The following is a 19980-nucleotide window of genomic DNA, read 5'->3' as shown; positions in this document are numbered from 1 at the left end:
ACCAAACCTACGCAATTCCTGTTCAATCAATTCATTTGGAATAAACGGTGGAACTCCTGAAATAACCACTCTAGTTGAAGGCACCGATAACGGTGATACTTGAACTAACATATTATTGATGAACACCCCATTCTCAATCAGAGTGTAGACAAAAGCCTCTTCTTTCAAAAAACAACAGTAGCTTTATTCATTCTAGATGCATAAGCTATGTTATCATAACCAACCTGTTCACCTACCGCAAGCAAAGCCTCTTCCATTGTAACCCCGGGTTACGTAATAAACCAAACCCCGTGTCCAATGGACAGCGGCGGCATCACTACGGACGCCATTTGCCCGCGAAATTTTCAGTCAATACCACTGTCATTAAATTCTTAACGTATCTAGAAAAAAATAATCAATAAATGATTTCTTACCTTTTACATGCGTGTAGATAGAAAATACAAGATTCCCACAACCATGTAATTATCAAACAAAAAAGAGACGCTAGCTCTCCATGCACACTCACACTCGCACACAAACGGAAACCCGAGAGAGAGAGAGAGAAAGAGAGAGAGAGACCAATAAATAATTCATGACTGATTCACTTATGATTCATAAAGTTTCAATCAATTTACATTTAAGGGCACATGTTTCTTAAATAGAGGTCACTTCTTAAAGTGACCTTCAAAAGAACTTGTATGCCAATTCATTAACACACTATCTTTGTAGACCATACCTGCATGGCTCCAGCAGTTTCTCTAGATTTGCCAACTTCTCATATTCAGCATTTGTTGGGAGGGACAGATTGTGCTTCTGCTGAGAGCGTTGTGTGCAGTGCTGCACCTCACACGCTTGATCATCTCAAGGGTGGAATTCCACCGTGTTGGAACATCTTGCACGAGTGACTCCTGAACTTGTCCAAGGGAGGCTTGCAGGACATTTAGCTCATCCGAGTTGGCCGGACTGTGTTTGAAATGTCCGACAACTTTACAACACTTGGCCAGTGCACCATCAAAACCACCACCTTCCCGAAGTGGCATTACAATAGCTCTCTGTACAACATGCGCAACACAGGGCAAATGCTCGAATGGCAGTATCCTACCTGCTGCCATCATATTAGGAGCTCTGTCTGTTCCAATAGTGCTGATTTTGTCAGCTATCCCCCACTGATTAGCGACATCGAGAAACTGCCTGGCACACGCGTCTGCAAATTGACGCTCCTCTGTTTTCATCACACCTAACGAGCAGACAAAGTAGATCAGAGTAAGTTCACTAATAGTAGTAAACAACTAGCAATCATCAAGAAGCAAACATAATGTGGTGGTAATTCGCTAATCAATAAGCTAAGTAATTAAATTATGTCATTTAAAATTATATAACGTAGCCTACCTTAAACGAAGGAGTGAAGTTCCCAGCTGGAATCAATGATGTGTACAGTAACGCCGCGGTAGTTATCATTGTTGACAGATGTCAAATGGTCCCTAGTCAGTGCTACACACCTCACCTCTACCATCGTCTCGTCTCTTGTGGCTTTCTCTGCGGCATGCTGGTCATGTATTCTCCACATGATAGTTCGCCTCGCAGGTAGTTTGTAAGATGGGTCACCTATGTCCGCCTGGAGAACAAGCTCGAGCCCATCATCTTCAACCATGCTGATGGGATGGCAGCAGGTGGCAATCCACTGAGCAAGGAGATTAGTTAGCTTGGCTGATAGAGCAGTGCTGACGGTCTTGCCTCGGTTGCACTCAAACATGGTAGCTTGATGACAACTCTTCCCCTGCACTACATCAGTGCTTGGCCCGACATCTTCTGCATTAGCTAAGGGATGCTTTGCGTTTAGGTGTTACCTGAGACTGGAAGAACTCCTACAGTAAACTAATTTCGCATTGCACAAGGTGCAAACAACCTTAGTTTTGTCCAGGTTTCCATTGGTAAGCTTCTTAAAAATAAATTTTCCCTGTAGCAAACCCGGAGGCTTCGTAGCCACATCCATGTTAGCATGTCATGTTATTGAGGTGGTAATTTCACAATAGGAATACACACAGGTTCGTAGACTCATTCTCGCCACCTACAGTACAATTCGGCCAGGTATACATCCGCGCTAAGACATCATAACTTGCATAGTATAGACCCAGCTCCCAACATAACTTTGAGAATAGATTAACGGCGATAAGGAGTCTCGCATTAACGCAGCCGTTATTAACGGCGATAACGGCTGCGTTAACTCAAAAATACTCAAAAAAATATCGCAGTTAATCTATTCTCAAAGTTGGGTTCGGAGCTGGGTCTATTTTACGCAAGATATGATGACTTTCACCTTGATAGTTTAGCGCTGATGTATACCTGACTGGTGAGCCATCTGACAAACAAGTGCCCTTCTAAATCAAATCAGCAGCATGCCTGACTTTAGCTGCAGTTCGGCAGTTTCACTTTAATTCATAAATATATCATTCATACGCCGTGACAAACTTGGGTATTAGATGCAATTAAGGAGTAAGGACTGGTGAGAGTGTTGTAGAATGTAATAACGCTCGCCAAACGTAAAGAAAAAAATGTGCGTGTATGTGCGTGTTTTGTGTGTGTGTGGTCCTTTACTGACAGCCGCCTGTCTTGGATCTTGTCAGAAAATATGGCGAAAAGTCCTACTTGACGGTAATAGTTTGATTGCAATGTTTACTTCAGTAATGCCACTAATATCTGCATACTCCACATGTCTTAATTCCATTTCTGTTTAGTTCAGTTATGACTTTAGTCGCATTAAGGTAGTCACAAATCTCTGTTTACATGGTATACTCTAAATCAGAGTATTCATATTAAAATCGTATTAAAGTATTGTTGCCCATGTAAACATACTCAATGACACACCGTCAGGGCTCTGTGAACTTGGCATTGAGAAGCAGCATTTTCTGTATGTATGTACATCAAAAGCAAGTATGAAATCGCTGTTTGGAGCTTATGTAGGCCTACAGTTCAACATTCATGTTTAACTGAACAAATAGTTAGTAAACACGAGTACATCTTATTGAACATCATTTATTTTCATCACCAATTATCATAGTAGAACAGTTTCTCAAGCAGTTTGTGATGCATTTTGGAAACAGGAGATGAGCTCATGGTCTAATGCGCTGCCTGACTCGAGAAACCCATTCTCAAAGATTTATTATTTGGGTAGCACACATATTCTGAATGCCTTCGGCAGAATTTAAATGAGCTATTTTAATCTAGATTAATTTCGAAATTATTCAAGATTTAAAAAATTAATTTATGCCCACCTATAATATATATATATATATATATATATATATATATATATATATATATATATATATATATATATATATATATATATATATATATATATATATATATATAACAATCGGAATATTTAATTAAATAACTTATTACTCTTAAATTATTTACCTTAACAATATAAACCTAAAACTATAACCTACACACACACCACTTACAGACAGCACACAATATAATCTATCAGTGCACATGAGCAGTACAATATGTATTGCATATTAATAATAATTTGAATGAACAGATAGCCAAAATCCTTCAGTAGTCTGTTGAGTACTGGAATTAGCATGTAAGCTAACAAATCACTCATGTTCTCATTCACAACAGCGACACTGGGTTTCCCATACACTGATTTATTTGTAGTAATGTGGGAGTTTTCACATGAACGTATCTTTAAAGGCAGCCAGTTTTCAACAGAAAAAAAACTTGTTTCTTTTCTCAAATTAGTCCATTAAAATAAATGTGTCGTGTTTTGTAACCAAAGTCTTCATTTCTTACCCACAACACATCAAGATTTGATCAAGTCAAAATCTCATAACCTGACACAAATCTGATCTGTCGTTACTGGCAAATGACATTGTGTAGTCTGAACAGGGCTTTAGGGAGTCTGCATTGGTCGGTCACTGTCATTGCCTTATGGCGAATTCACACTGCACGAGTTTAGGCAGACTTTCATTCGCCAACAAGTTTTTTGAAATTGCAGACAAAAGCCCAAAATTGGAGGTAAATCAGTGTTTGTTTACGCAATTAGACAATGTGAATGATCAAAAACAACAATGTAAGGGTGTAGAACAGTGTTCCCTGCATCTCCCCAAACATTTTCTCCTCCCTAATTGTTCTAATTCTGTTCAGAGCCAACCATTTGATTGGTAAATTAATAAACTATTTGCAAGGGCACTCAAAAATATATATTTTTTTTAGTTGTTCAAACTACTTAATTAAAATGAGCTGAAATAACACGATTCTTGAAATATCATTGGGACAATTTTTTTAATGTTCAATCCACATAAATTTGTGTTGAGACAACATGAATTGTGTGGAACCCTGCAGTTTTACGGTGTATGCAAGGTTGTAACAGTATATGCAATGCAAAGTTGAAGCACATTGTTAAATTTTGCTGTATTTGGCCTAACCTTTCTTGGGTGACTCGCTAATGCATAGATCACTCTAATACATCAAATAAGTAAGCTGACCAAAGTTCTTACGGGGAGAAGGCTTTATTATAGACAAGGAATAGTGCAGTTCCTCAGCAGTGATGTTAAGATGTCGGTCTTCAATAACTTAATCCAAAGTACTGCCTATGAGACACTACTTTGTAACTTTGCAGGTCATTTGGTTCACACCTTTTCAGATGCAGATACTTGTTTTCATAAGAAAACAAGCCACAAAATCTATCAACATATAGAGTTATTTTGCATTCTTGTAGCTGTTGGACTCAAATGGTCCATTGCATGTTCAAAAATTGACGGAGACCTGAGTTGAAAATTAAGAAGTTTTATTTTGAATGCAAGAAGTTAGAGAGTACCAGTTCTGCGCAGGAGAGATGTAATTTCAATTCAGCTCTGGTCTCCTTTGGGCTCTCCTTCATGTTTTATAATGTCTTTCACACACTATCTAATCTCAACTTTATTGACTCATGATGTCTTCTTGGCAGTTGGACCATTCAGCAACCAAATGTTCATCTTTCTGGTATCTTCTCTTGACAGTTGGCCTTGACCGTCGACTAGGCAAATGTTTCAGAGCACGAACACACAGTTCATACATTTCAGAGCTCTCTGCATTTTACATACACCCATGCTCGATAACAGGCAGGTTGCTGAGAGCAGCCCAACAACTCTTCTCTTATGCACATATGGCATTTAACTCCTCAGAAAAAGAAACCCCTTTATGTCTGTATTTATTAGTAAATGTTAACAAAGCCTAACAATAAAAAATGCTATCCTTCAATCCCTCTCTTGGCCTCTGAAAAGAGGCCACACCACTTTAATAAACACTTAAAAAATCTCAGAATTCTTGGTCCAATATGTCCAGATGAGCTTGGGTCGAAAACCTCGATGAGGAAAGACACCCAAGCGGCCCCCTAGTTGGCTTATGGGCAGCCACCACATGTTCACCTGACACATCATATCAGACCATTAAGGAAAGAAAAAAATTAACTAAAAGCAATAAACATAATCATAACAGTCAAACAATGATGGTCCCTATAAATTCCCTATAAACCAGTGTGCTCAGGCTGGACTGGGCCGAAAACCCCTGTGGGGAAAGTCACCCAGTCGGTCCCCTATTTGACGTTTGGGCAACCACAACATGTCAGCTGAGTCAATCACACTGAAATTATCTAAGCTACAAACATTTCAGTAATCAAAATTTAAATCTTGACACATTTTCAAACAGCAAATTTCTCAAACATCAATATCTAGAAAACACATAACTTGTGATGAATCAGCATCTGCAAAGAAGCACAGTTATTGGGAAAAAACAACATTTATAAGTCATATTCCTCTTCCTCCTCATCATTATTTCCAGGAGATACCAGCAGAGGCATTGTGTAAGGGGTGGAGCTCCATCTTTCTTTTCAATTGCTGCAATTATCACCCTGTTACACAATGTCCTGATGCACGGGATGCAACAGCATCCACAGGTCACTATTATGGCCACAAATGTAGCTATAGAGATCAAAATTGATGTAAACATGATTTTATATTTTCCAAACACACTGGTCAGCCAATCATCAAATGGGTTATTTACACCAGAGTGTTCTGCCATTGTTTTAGAAAGGCTTTTTAACCCCTCTAAAGCCCTCGTTACTGATCCGTCTGGGGCCGTATTATTGGTAATAAAAGTGCAGCAAAAATCTTGGAACATGGCACCCCTTTTCCGCCAATAGCATGTCTAGTGCTATTCTATTTTGTAATGCCATTAATGAGGTTGGGGCCAATTGTTCTTATAATCCTTCTATGGCGTCTCTTGTTAAATTTGCCAATCTCATCACATTGTAATGTACATAATTAATTCTGTCCACATTTTACTTGGGGTGACAGGGAATAGGGCTGAAATGTTTGGGATATTCTCGAACCCAGCAGCAATTTGGTCTACTAGTTTGTATTCATCAGGGACTCCTCTCAGGACCCCTATTGAATCTATATAGGTTGGGGAATTTGTGGTTAAGTCGAACGTTGCGTCCCTTTTTCTTTTAGCTGTACTTCCACTCCTTCCCTTATGTCTCTTGTCAATCAGTGTTACTGGTGCTGCCAACCTAACCATTGCACATATACCTTCCGTAGTTTTCCCTTTTATTCTTACAAACAATCTTTTTCCTCCACAGTAATAATATAGTCCTCCCCGTATCCTGTGGCTTTCTCTAGTATATCCTCAGGGGTTAATTTGGTATAATCCATTTGTATTACAACCCTTCGACCTTTAATTTCTCTACTATGATCTCTGATTGGGGGTCCTATAGTCGTTGTCTTGTTTCTATCTATTACATTGACCCTGTCTAAAAACTCAACTTCTATGATTCCCAGGGGGTCAGTTCCTGATATCTCGACTCCTAATAGTATATGAAGAAACTTAGGCGGATTGTTTTTCCCAGCATAATGGGTCTCATCTAGGGGGTATCCTGTCCACTCCCCTATGGACATAGTAATAGGGTTCTGGGTAGGACTATAATCCCATTGTATTTTCAGTTGTCTCCACTCCTTTTTAAAAATCCCTAACCATGTTGGGTTTGGCGTCCATTTCCCTGTGTACCCCACTACTTGATCCCACCCTCTACACCACTTATTATCTGCCTTACCCTTCGTGTTACACCATGCATTCATAGTCTGATCAAAACAAACATATACGTCATATCCTCGCCACGAACTATTGTGTCCCCCACAGTCAATTACCTGACATAGATCAAATGTGTAAGATGTCGTCTCTCCCTTTACATATTTTATGGACAGCCCTCCATAATACTTGGAACACCTGTTTTCTTCCCCTAGGGATCTTTTTACTCTGGTTGGTTTTACAGTTGAGGTTTCATTCCTGTTCTGACTTTTTCCTACTCCTAGAATTGTCCCCACTATTATCAGTGTTAATATCCCCACTATCCCCAATATTTTCCAGTTTTCCCACAACTTGACCTTCATGTTTTATTGATGCTGGTTTTCCTTATTATTCAATTCTGATCCTTCCTTTATCTTATTTTTCACAGTTTAATTGTGTTAACAGCAAATAATATATAATCAATATCAAAGCTACAATAAAAATAGCAAGCACAGTAAACTTATTCTAGCGTATAAACTGAAATGGTTATATTCTGGCCTTTAAACGTCTTTTCAATAATGTGGAGAACTCTATAGAATTCCAACTTGTCCAAACCACAACCCAGCCAGGGTATTGACAAACTGGTGATGTGTAATTTGTCACACCACGTGCTCATGCAGATTAGACTGCTCTCAAAGTCCTCATATGTGGGTAGGTCTCTATCAAGTGTTTTTGTGATCAGGTGGAAAACTATTCTGTCTGCCTCGTGAGTTATAGCACAGTCACCTTTCGTTTTCCTCTGGGCCTTTACCTTGTCAACCCCATATCGTTCTCTGAATTTTTCGCTATGCCCGCTCCAAATGCACAGTCTGCACTGACACAATGGGCTACAGCTTCTCCTTTAGGGGCTGTGAATAAATCCCCAGTTTTGTGGACCACCTGCAAGGTTTGTAGGTTACTTTGTGATGGATGAAAACTTTTATCGTATGTATGTGTTTGTGTGTCACCTCCTTTTGTGGTACCCTCACTCCCTCCTGCACCTCCTGTGGTATCCTCCCTCTCTTGGACCTGCGAAGCAAGGTCCACTCTGGTGTCGTCCAACGATCTGGACGGTGGGTCCGCCGGACAGCACTGGCTCAGATGGTACCAAGTGTCACCTTTTCCTGCAAGACGAACACAGTGAGAGGTGCGTGCAATTACCTTAATTGGAGCAGATCAGCGAGGGTCTTTCCATTTACGCCTGTAGATTCTCAACCTCACCCAGTCCTAAGTTCGGTCAGGTAGGGGTGCTGGATATTTATGTCCCCTAAAATCAGTTGGTAACATTTTGTCAAAAGATTCAATTAGAGCAGTCAATTTGTCATAGTAAATTTTGTGTGATAACGGTTGTACTGGTTCCAATTGTAGTGGGGTCAATGGGCCAGGAAATTGGCGACCAGTCAACAGTTCAAAGGGCGTGTATCCTGTTGCCCTACTCACAGAGCTCCTTACTGACATCAAAGCCAGTGGAAGAGCAGCCAACCATGTCAATTTAGTCTGTGCACAGATTTTAGCCAATTTGTTTTTCAATGTTAGATTCAACCGCTCAACCTTACCTTGTGACTGTGGGTGATAGACTGCCCCGAAATGGTGTACTAAACCCAATGCCTTTTCCACATCAGCCAGATGTTCATTTTTAAAGTGTGAGCCGTTGTCAGATCTGACCCGGCTCGGAAAACCATGACGTGGGATGTAAGGGTTTATCAGACATTTAATGACAGCAGTGCTGTCTTCCTTGCCCACCGGGAAGGCCTCTGGCCATCCAGTATATGCATCAATCATAACAAGCAAGTATCATTTACCATTTACCTTTTCAATCATGTCAGTGAAATCAATTATAACTTCTTCCCCAGGGCCATTTGCCTATGGGAACGATCCCTGAGGTAGTTTCATAGTTAGTTTGACATTGTGCATCTGACAGATGTCCCATGTCGTTATGTACCCAGAAATTAGGTGTGGCATAAAAGAATGCCACCATGATTGCAATGCTCGTGACATTTGCTTATCACCACAGTGTGCATGTGTGTGGGCTTCTTTCAACACGCTTGGGACTAGTGACGCTGGGAGCAAAGCTCTACCATCAGGTACTGTCCAAAGCCCATCCTCGTGTCTGATTGCCCCTTTATTTTTCCACACAGACTTTTCCTCAGGAGCAGCCATGTCTTGCTGCTCAGATAAGAATTCTCTTGAGAATTCTGGTGGGAGGGATATCACGTCTGGCTCAGATGTGACCACAAACTGGCCTTTTATGTAGTCTGAGGCACGTTTCGCCGCCAAGTCTGCTGCTTTATTCCCTTTTGATATTAGGTCAGTTCCTTGAGAATGACCAGTGCACTTAATAATAGCCACTTTGTCTGGCAACATTATGGCTTCAGAGAGCTCTCTTGCTTCTTTCTCATGAGTAATAGGCCGGCCAGAAGAAGTTGTGAATCCACATCTGATCCACACAGGCAGCTCCACGTGGGCCGTGGACACTGCATATGCAGAATCAGAGTAGTTGACAGCCTGTACTTTTGAGTGTCTCAATGCATTGATTAGGGCCAATAGTTCTGCTTTTTGTGCAGATTGTTTGCCAATTAGGGGTTCAGATTTTATGGTGACTAATTGATCATTCTGTAATTTAACCACAGCAAAGCCTGCCTTTAATGTTCCATCACCTACGTAAATAGTGTGATTGGGTTGTCTGCTTCAGGAAATGGGGAGGCCATCCGGCCCTCTCTAGCAACTGCCAATCTGTTGCTGAGGCGTCTGTTTTTAGCTAACTTCCCTTTCTCAAGCTATAGTTTCAAAATTCTCTTTTTTTTTCTTTAACAACTCACTTCCTTCTCTGTCCGCTCTCTCTACTGCTTTGTCTACATACCTTTTCCATCATCACTGCCTGGTACCTCATGAGACTGTTCCATGGTCTGGGTCACACCAGCAGGAGCTCCTTGTAACACTGCTGCCCTGAAAATTCTATTAGTAACAGGGTTAGACATTGGGTTTTTATCACGTGCTTCTTCTCAGTCTTTGACAGCATCTATTTATGTATGCTGCTCCTTTTTTACCATCCCAATGTTCGCTCTGATACACTTTGTTGTCTTTCATCTTCTTTACACTGTCCTTCTGTCTCTTCCTCATCTGTCCCACTTCCTCTGTCGCTCTCTTCATCTACTTCACTTTGTCTCTTACTATGTTCGTCCAACTCACTATTTCCCTCTTTTTCTTTCTTTTCATTGGCTTGCTTGTTCAACAGCCCTACTTCCTCGTTTCTGTGTCTTAAAACAGCTTCCTGTGCTGTTTTCTCTTTTATTCCCACTTTCTGAAACAGAGATCCCTTTTTGTCCATACAATCAGTACCATAATGTTCAATAATTTCGCGTGTACATTCTCCCAGTTCTTTTATCCGTTTTTTCCTATCTTTTTTGATCCGTTTGTGCTACTAAGATCTCTACCATTTTATCCCATTGTTGTCTTAAAGGAGGACAATCATATTCCTCACATTCTATATCAAATTCTCCTTCCATTTTGTTTATTGTGTTATTTTATCCCTACACTCTCCCTATTTCTCAATTCACTAAACCTGCTATCCTTGAGAAATTTACTTGAAAATATCAAACTCTCGTCAGAATAAGAGGGATTTTCAAGGGTTTTTCCTCCTCAGGGAAAAGGGCTTCTCCTTTAAATACTTATGTATTCACCCTGATAATTGGAAATATGAATGACTTCGTCAAGACAGACAATTTCCAATTTATTTGCCTATTTAGGGAACAGGACTTCTCCGTAAATCTAATGATTCACCCTATCTTTCTCTATCACAACTTATCACAATTCATTCTTCTCTTTTTTTTTATTCAACACTATTTTAGTTAAGTTTTAATTTATGCAGTCCTGCATTCAATTCAAATGTATCAAAGAAATGAACAGTCGTATTACCGATGCCAAAATCCACTTATTTAGAATATTCAATAGCAGAATTTTAGAAAAAGGTTTCTGCTTACCTTTCTTTAGAGAGGCGCCTCTGGATTTGGCATCAGAAATAAACGTTCATCTATTTGACAGTCTCCAGTCTATCACGTCGTCGGGTCACCAATTATTGGACTCAAATGGTCCTGAGACCTGAGCTGAAAATTAAGAAGTTTTATTTTGGAGAGTACCAGTTCTGCGGAGAAGAGATGTAATTTCAGTTCAGCTCTGCTCTCTTTTGGGCTCTCCTTCATGTTTTATAATGACTTTCACACACTATCTAATCTCAACATTATTGACTTATATGATGTCATCTTGGCAGTGTGACCATTCAGCAACCAAATGTTCCTTTTTTGGTATCTTCTCTTGACAGTTGGCCTTGACCGTCGACTAGGCAAATGTTTCAGAGCACGAACACACAGTTCATACATTTCAGAGCTCTCTGCATTTTACATACACCCATGCTCAATAACAGGCAGGTTGCCGAGAGCAGCCCATCAACTCTTCTCTTATGCACATATGGCATTTAACTCCTCAGAAAAAGAAACCCCTTTATGTCTGTATTTATTAGTAAATGTTAACAAAGCCTAACAATAAAAAATGCTATCCTTCACTAGCACAACAACTTTTATATACCCATTGAGGAGTAATGCAGGCATCCAATCAAAATTTACCACATACTCCAATCTGGAGTCTTGGGATCATCACAGTGTATTAATATTGTAAAACTTAACACCTGTCGCTCTGCCTAAATCATAAAATATTCATCAAGTTTGTATTCTACTCAAAAAAGTAAATGTAGTAAAGTAGAAAGAATCTTGAACCTAAAAGTAAAGAAACTTTACTAATAAAATATGCAAGACAGGACAATTGAATGAGCTTTCTAAACTTGAAGGGAGTCAGACAGAGAACATCATCCAAAACAACACTAGCTACATGAATACACTGGAGAGTAGAGTACATATGTATCTGCACCTGTACAATCACTTGCAAAGAGATTTTAGGCCGCAGAGGTGCTGTTTGCCAGAGGTTTATGAAACTGTTTTTCACTCAGCCGCCATCATTGTGTTTACAGTAAACGCGAGGAGCGCAACACATTTACAACCCCACCTACTGCAGTGTAGGAGTGTTGGAAAACAGTATACCATCACTACGCCTTTTCAAACTTTATTCAGACATGAAATCTCCTGTGCACATGAGAAAATGTTTTGCTGCATTTATGTCATGTGTGCAACTTATTGTCCATGTGTTTCTTAAGCTGCGCCGAATGAGTGAAACTCTGTAGACACTGATCAGATCTGTACGGTTTCTCTCCAGTGTGAATCGTCTGGTGCGGTTTCAGTTTTGGAGCTGTAATAAAAGTCTTCTCACACTCCAGCACATATACTCTCACACCAGTGTGGATCTTCATTTGTTCATTACGGTTTGCTGATCGGTTGAAACTCTTCCCACACTGAGTGCATGTGAAAGGTTTCTCTCCAGTGTGGGTCTTCATGTGTTTATTAAGGTCTGAGGAGTTGCTAAAACTCATCCCACACCGAAGCACCGAATTCTGTTGTACGGCACTGCGAAAAGGGGCGGGATTAAACAAGATGATTAGACAATAAAAAATGAGTGATTGGTCCATAATTTAAATTGCTGTCCAGAGAGATCATGTTTTGATCTTTGATTGGTCTCACACAGTCAAGTGATTCAATTTCGCAGGTCAGAGTTCACCAAGCTTGAACTTTGCAAGGCAGTGAACTGCAAAACTTGATGCATGAACTTGCGTTTCCAATCTGATGCTTTCGTGTGCGCATGAATGGAAGTCTATGGGAGGAAAAGTCCAGTGTGTCTGCAGCTTAAGTGCAAGTGAATGGTTTCTCTCCACTGGATCCTCATGTGTAGATTAAGGGATGATGATCGGCTGAAACTCTTCCCACACTGAGTGCATGTGAATGGTTTCTCCCCAGTGTGGACCCTAATGTGTTCTTTAAGGTGTGATGAGCAGTTAAAACTCTTCCCACACTGAGTGCATGTGAATGGTTTCTCTCCAGTGTGTATCCTCATGTGTTTATTAAGGTGTGATGAGCGGATGAAACGCTTCCCACACTGAGTGCATGTGAATGGTTTCTCTCCAGTGTGTATCCTCATGTGTTGATTAAGGTGGGATGAGCGGATGAAACAATTCCCACACTGAGTGCATGTGAAAGGTTTATCTCCAGTGTGGATCATCATATGTTTATTAAGGTTTGAAGACTGGCTGAAACGCTTTCCACACTGAGTGCATGTGAATGGTTTCTCTCCAGTGTGGGTCATCAAATGTAGATAAAGGGATGATGAGCGGAGGAAACTCTTCCTACACTGAGTGCATGTGAATGGTTTCTCTCCAGTGTGGATTTTCACGTGTTGATTAAGGTATGATGATTGGCTGAAACTCTTCCCACACCGAGTGCATGTGAATGGTTTCTCTCCAGTGTGGATCTTCATGTGAATCGTAAGATTGCCTTTTCTTTCAAAACTCTTTCCACACTGAGTGCAGGTGCAGGTGAAACGATTCTTGTCTCTCCTTTTCAAAATACCATCAGTCTGTAAATGAGTTTTTTCCTCAATTTTGACATGATGTTCCTCCTCTTTACTCCCCACATTCTCTTCAATTAGGTCTGAAATAAAGAAATAAAACATTAGTTTTCATTAAGTCTTAAAAACTCATCAAAAGCTGAAAATTGAAAAGACACAGGAAACATTGGCTACACACATTGTAATTTTTATGCAAATTAAATGTAAAATAAATCAGATCAGATTTAGTTCGGTCCATTAACATGTACACATTTGAGCAGATTCAATTCAATTCATCTTTATTTATCTAGTGCTATTACAAGGTAAATTGTGTCAAAACCGCTTGACATAGAAGTTATAGTAAATTGAAACTGTATCAGTCCAGTTTTCAGAGTTTCTTACATAATTGATCAAAGTAATTTTGATCATATTGATAAGACACAGATTTGAAAGTGTAGAAGTCCATCTATTAGCCCAATGATGAAACTAGGTTAAATGCATGTAAGCCCTTTTTAGTGCTTCTGAAAAGAATTTTGTTATTTATTAAAATTTATTTATATTCATTTTTTAGCTCCGAATTTAATCTGAATCCAATTTTAAGTGATCATACAATGTAGACTATTTCAAATTGTAAGAAAGGATCACATTCATCATCTATGACTTAATTTAGAGTTTTGATTTATATTTGATTCCTTAATCTTCAGTTACACGTTCATTAGGGACCAAACGCTGCTCAGAGTTTCATGCCCCGGGTTTGCGTGTCTTCTCACGGACAGAATGTCGACACTCTGAAGTTAGTCAGAGGGTGCAGGATTAACTAATATTCAAATAGACTGGTTGCAATCTGCTCACTCATCCTAAAAGAATAGTCAATTTAGCCAATCCCATGCAACTTGCTAAAATCAGCGATTAGATGATCAAAGATCTCCATATATATATATACTTTTTTTAATGGCAAAATTGTCGGCAAATATCTGGGAATTACCGCCACAAAATCAGTCATTTTTAAATCGCAAAAAAATCACCCAAAAAATTGTGAAAAACTAGGGGGTCTGTTTTAAGTAGAGCTCACTCAAGTTTTGTTTTTTTTAAGTATTCATTACTTACATTTTTAAGGCAAGCAGTTTCCTCCAATTTTTTTAATAAACTCAACTTATCTGGGCTTAGAGTGTGGATAAGGTCTCAATTTTGAGGACATTGTGAAGCGTCATGTGAGCGCTGAGGCTTCTAAACGATCCTATCCTGAGTGAATCATCATGTGTTGCTTAATGGAGTCTTTGTGAGTGAGACTCTTTCCACACTAATCACATTACTAAGGTTTCAGTGTGACCATTCATGTGGTTCATGAGGCTAGCTTTACATATGAAGCTCTTTCCACACTGATCACACGGAAACGGCTTCTCTCTGCTGTGACTTATCATGTGGTAATTGAGTGCACTTTGACATATGAAACCTTCACCACACTCTGTGCATATGTAAGGTTTCTCTCCAGTGTGTGTTCTCATGTGGATTTCAAGGGTGCCATTTTGGTTAAAACTCCTACCACACTGATGGCAGGAGTAAGGCTTCTCCCCAGTGTGAATTCTCATGTGCGCTGCAAGGTTTCCTGTATTATAGAAGCTTTTCCCACACGGTTGGCATGTGTACGGCCTCTCTCCAGTGTGAACTCTCATGTGAACATTAAAGTTTGATTTTTGACTGTAACTCTTCCCACACTTTACAGGTGAAAGGCCTCTCTCCGGTGTGAATTCTCATGTGGACTTGAAGGCTGCGTTTTCGGCTGAAGCAGTTTCCACATTGACGACAAGTTAAATTACACGCAGATTTGGATCTCCGAGGTCTTCTGCATGAAGTCTTTTTAGTCAGTGTGGGGTTTTCATCAGTCGTTATTTCTTGGGGTTTCTCAAACTGCTGTTTCTTCTCCATTTCATTCAGTTGATTAGTCTCTTCTTTCAGCACCATCAGGGCTTAAAAAAATTAAAATAAAAAGTGAACTTTAGTATGAAGGCACAAAGTGACTAGCATGAAATGGATGTTTTTCTCAAAAATTAAAATGACCTCACCATTTACTGTCCGTCATGTGGTTTTAAACATTTCCTTTCTTCTGGAACACACAGAAAGCCAGCGTTTTTTCACAATATCTCCTTTTGTGTTCAGCAGAATCAAGAAACTCAAAAAGGTTTAAAACCACATGAGGGAGAGTGTGACGAGGCGTGGTGGAATACAGGCCACAAAGAATATGGCAGAGGACTTATGTGCAAAATGTAATTTATTGATAGTTTCCGTTCCTCTTTACAGTCCACCATAAATATGTACAAATGATATCCGTAAAAAAAGCTATCAGGAAAATAAAGAAACAAAAATCAAAACAAGAAAACTAACTAGAAAATAAATATTTACTTGTAGAAATTACCGCTCTTTGGTGTTCAACCTTCCACAAAAAAGGTACGACACACTAGCTCTATTTGCCTCCTACTGCAAAAGACCCCCTCAACAACCAACAGGTCTGGCTTATATACTAGATGCCTCACCGCACATTAAGTCCGCTAAATTCCCTTCAGTGAGTATTAAAACATTGCACCTTTATAGATGATCACATACATCCCATTGAGATAATCTCCAGTATCATAACAGGTGTATTTAACATTAATAATACATCATATTGACCAATATATGTGTCAGTTCATGTATTTTCCTATTACTCTGGTTTTGTATTCCCAGCTCTCCCCCCAAACAGGCAACGTTAAGACGTTATCGGAGTGACCACGCATGTGCAGTGCAAGTTTAGCATTAACAAGCTTTCTAGACAGCTACCGGAGTTTGCCAGTTGCTTGCGGTAACCTTGACTGCAACACCACACAAACAAACAACAAAAGACGAGATGTTAAACTTGCAGATAAGTTCAATAAATATTTATGTGTACTCTTTTTGGTGTCTGTGTGTATATTGAAAATATCAGCAGATGTGGTGACGAGTGAATGTATGTGTGTGCGTTATATATGCAACATTAATATTATACCAACCTTTGTGTTCACCCAAGGTTAAGAATGGCAGAATCACTGATGGATATTAGACTGTGTGTAAATGAAATGACGTACTGTCGTGATCGTGAGAAAAATGAGGCAATTTTAATTTCTGGTTGAACTATCCCTTTAAAGCATATGTCTCAAACTCGATTCCTGGAGGGCCGCAGCTCTGCACAGTTTTGCTCCAACCCCAAACAAATACAGCTGATCCAACTAATCAAAGTCAGACTACTAGAGACTACTTTAGACATCCCAAGTCTCCCGGAAGTTCCAGGAGTCTCCTGCATATCCATAGGGACTCCCGGGTGCCCGCAAACGATTGATAAGCTCCTGGAAATTGTGCGTCTCCCCGCCGGTCCTCAAATACGTCGCGCACCCCTCTCCAATGCATCCCTCCCTGCCTTAAATGCAATTGATCAAATGCCCTCGCTCTAGATTACTCGTGTTGTGTTCCCTCATCTGTATCTACCACTCAATTTTAACATTTTTAACCTGCTTGGAAGACCCGATTGAGACAAATCCTGCATGTTCGTAGCAAGTGCGCATAATTCACGCTTGTACTTGTGAGTTTGCATTATTGTAAATAAATTATGCAAATGCTTAATGCAATGTTTGCTGTAAACTGGAGTGATGAGGAGATGGCAAGATGACATACTTTTCTACTTGTTTTCATTCATTTGTACTTTTGTTTTCCTGCCTTTGTGCATGTCCTGAGGCTTAGCTGAAGACCTACATAATGACATTTTATATACCTGACAAGATGCAGAAATGCCATCTTAAAAGGTTTCCTGCTGTTTGTCTAATCAGGGACAGTGACAACGTAAATATACAAATAATAATGTTAACCCGGGGTTAGGGAATGTGAACCGTCTGTTAATGAACACCCAGGGTTATTTTTTAAGCCCAGGTATAGCATGAGCAGTGTGGAACATGATTACAGATAACCCAGGATTCTGTTTATCCAGTGTTAGAATGACCCAGGGTGAACAATTTTTTGCATCTCATCAGCATGCTGTAATCCATTTCTTAAGTAGTAAAAGTCATTTTAGACTAGTTTGTTGGCCAGTTGTAGTCAGTGCAATGCTAAATGTTATTGTTCCACTATAATCTGTTCATTTTACCTCACGTCGTCTCACAGCAACATCATATAGTTTAGACTACTGTACAATGTTTTATAATAATTAATTATTTTAGTGTCCATTTCATTCAGCATATTAAATATTGGGGGCATCCACGTTTTTTTGGCATATTTTAAACCAGGGTTTCTGCAGGTTTCACCAAGTTAAATGTAAGACTTTTAAGACCCTTTTGAATGAAATTTTAGACTCATAAGGCTAAGGAATTTTTCAAATGGCCCAGATGAAAAAGATTTTTATTTGTCCCATCAAAAAATATTATAATTTAATACAATTAATAATACAATAATAAATGAATAATAAAAAAAATTTTCTTTTTGATATTTGTTAGCAAAAGATTTAAAATATTGTGTAAAAACAAGCAAGCTTTACTTGTATCCACACACTTTCTTTAAAATAAAATAAAAAAAATAAACAAATGTTTTAAAAACTATAATAAACTAAATCTATGGGCAACAATATGTCCAGGTCGATGTCCTCAGCAGAAAATACATGGAGCACGTTTAAACAAATGTTATTGTAAGGAAAATAATTAAACTATTATGAGAAATAGAGTTAAAATGACCTTTTTGAATGAAAAGTTTAAAGTTTTATTGAGATGGATTGTTGGTGATTGTATGGGTTTTGGCCAGATTGGATAGCAAAAGATGAACAAAGGAAAATGAAGACTTGTTTAAAAAAAAGATTTAAGATCTACAACACAATATTTCAGTAAATTTAAGACTTTTTAAGACCTGAAATTTGGAATTTACAACATTTTAGACCCCGCAGAAACCCTGTTTAAACACAATAGCCCTGCTAATTAGTTATTATAATGATGTAATTCTAACTCAGGTACTATCTGTGAGAACTAGTAACAACTATTAAAACAAGTTTAAACCCAGAAAGTTGATGAAAAAAAAGGGAATTGTGATCAACGTGACATATGCAAATGGAAAGTACTAAGCCAACACTATCACTGTAATAGCAGATATCTTCTATGAGAATACTGTAGGTCAAATATCATCAGCTCAGTTAAACTTTTTTAATTTTAGGTTTTTAATTATTTTATGTAGCGCCAGTGCTTAAGGACGCTTTAAAAACAGTAGAATAACAAGAAAAGCAATAACCTTAAAAAGGTAGAGAAGACGGGAGACTAAAATACATAAAAGAATGACAAAAGACACGATAACAAGTGACGAAAGAAGCTCATTCCTGTCTTTCAATGAGTGCTTATGTGCATTTAGGAGAACTAGGCAGCACACTCAGGGCTTCAAGATGGATTTAATTTAGTATTCTTATTATTAAAATATATCTGAATGAGGATCAAATGACTGAGTTGGTCTTTGAGAATGAAAACCAACCTGTTTGTTCCTGCAGATCTTCCTGTTTGACTGTGAATGTTTCTTCAATCTTCACATCTTCACTCTCCTCTTTAATAAACGCCATCTTTATAACAGTGTGGAGATCAGTCGCTTCAGCAGGAGTTTTTCTCTGTGTTTGGACACTTTATCCTGTTTAAAATGAACAAAACAATAAAAATATCCTGTTTAAAATGAATAAAACAATGAACAGAAACAAAATAACTTCTCTTCAACACTTGCTTCAACAGTTTCTTTATATGAGAGTAATTAAGAAACAAATCAGGTAAAAGAGCAAGTCCGAGCAAGAAACAATGACCTGATTAAAACTAGTACTCCTTTTCTTGTATACTTCGAATGGAATGACATTATGCTATTTAATAAATTAAACCTTCATTAAAACACTTATTACACACATTTCTGTTAACTTATTCAAACAATAGACCTTCATTACTCTGAGTAAAATAGTACTACGTTGTGTAAAGGGTTTAAAAAATTTTGTCAACAGCAGGTAAATAATTTAGCATCGGGTAAAAAACCTGAAACTTTAAACAATCGGTTAAAATTCATGTAAAAGCTTTAAACACAAACCTTTCTCCAGTTGAATCCCAGTGCAGTAGCGGCGCAGGCTTATGATGTCACATGCCACGCCAAAATAAAAGTCTTTTTTGTTTAGCTTTTTTTTGCCACTTACTGTTATTTTGGTGTGGCGTGTGACGTCATCAGGCGGCGCCGCTTCAGTGCTGTGATTCAACTGGAGAAAGGTTTGTGTTTTAAAACGTTTACAGATATAAACCGATTTAATTAATGCACAAAGAATGGAATTCGCCAAAAAAAAAACTAAGAAGAAAAAGAACCGATTTAATTAAAGTTTTAGGTTTGTTTATCCCATGCTATGTTCCTGCTGTTGAAAATATTATTTTA

The 19980-nt window shown here is 38.7% G+C and overlaps 1 protein-coding gene and 1 pseudogene across 1 annotated transcript; both read right to left on the bottom strand.

The window, feature by feature from the left end:
• Window positions 1-6455: 6455 nt before the first annotated feature.
• On the bottom strand, window positions 6456-14471 carry LOC130222817 (gastrula zinc finger protein XlCGF8.2DB-like). Its single transcript, XM_056455379.1, has one exon. It carries the CDS (start codon window positions 13678-13680, stop codon window positions 12826-12828), a length of 855 nt encoding a protein of 284 aa, XP_056311354.1. The 5' UTR covers window positions 13681-14471; the 3' UTR covers window positions 6456-12825.
• Window positions 14472-14522: 51 nt separating this feature from the next.
• Window positions 14523-19701, bottom strand: LOC130222819 (gastrula zinc finger protein XlCGF49.1-like; annotated as a pseudogene).
• Window positions 19702-19980: the final 279 nt, after the last annotated feature.

The sequence above is a fragment of the Danio aesculapii genome, chromosome 4 (genome assembly GCF_903798145.1).
Source record: "Danio aesculapii chromosome 4, fDanAes4.1, whole genome shotgun sequence".
Taxonomy (NCBI): Eukaryota; Metazoa; Chordata; class Actinopteri; order Cypriniformes; family Danionidae; genus Danio; species Danio aesculapii.
This window is presented reverse-complemented; position numbering and strand designations above follow the sequence as displayed.

Bases quoted from the DNA above. Each gene is read 5' to 3' on its own strand.
- LOC130222817 (XM_056455379.1), bottom strand. From the start codon at position 13,680: ATGTTTTATTTCTTTATTTCAGACCTAATTGAAGAGAATGTGGGGAGT.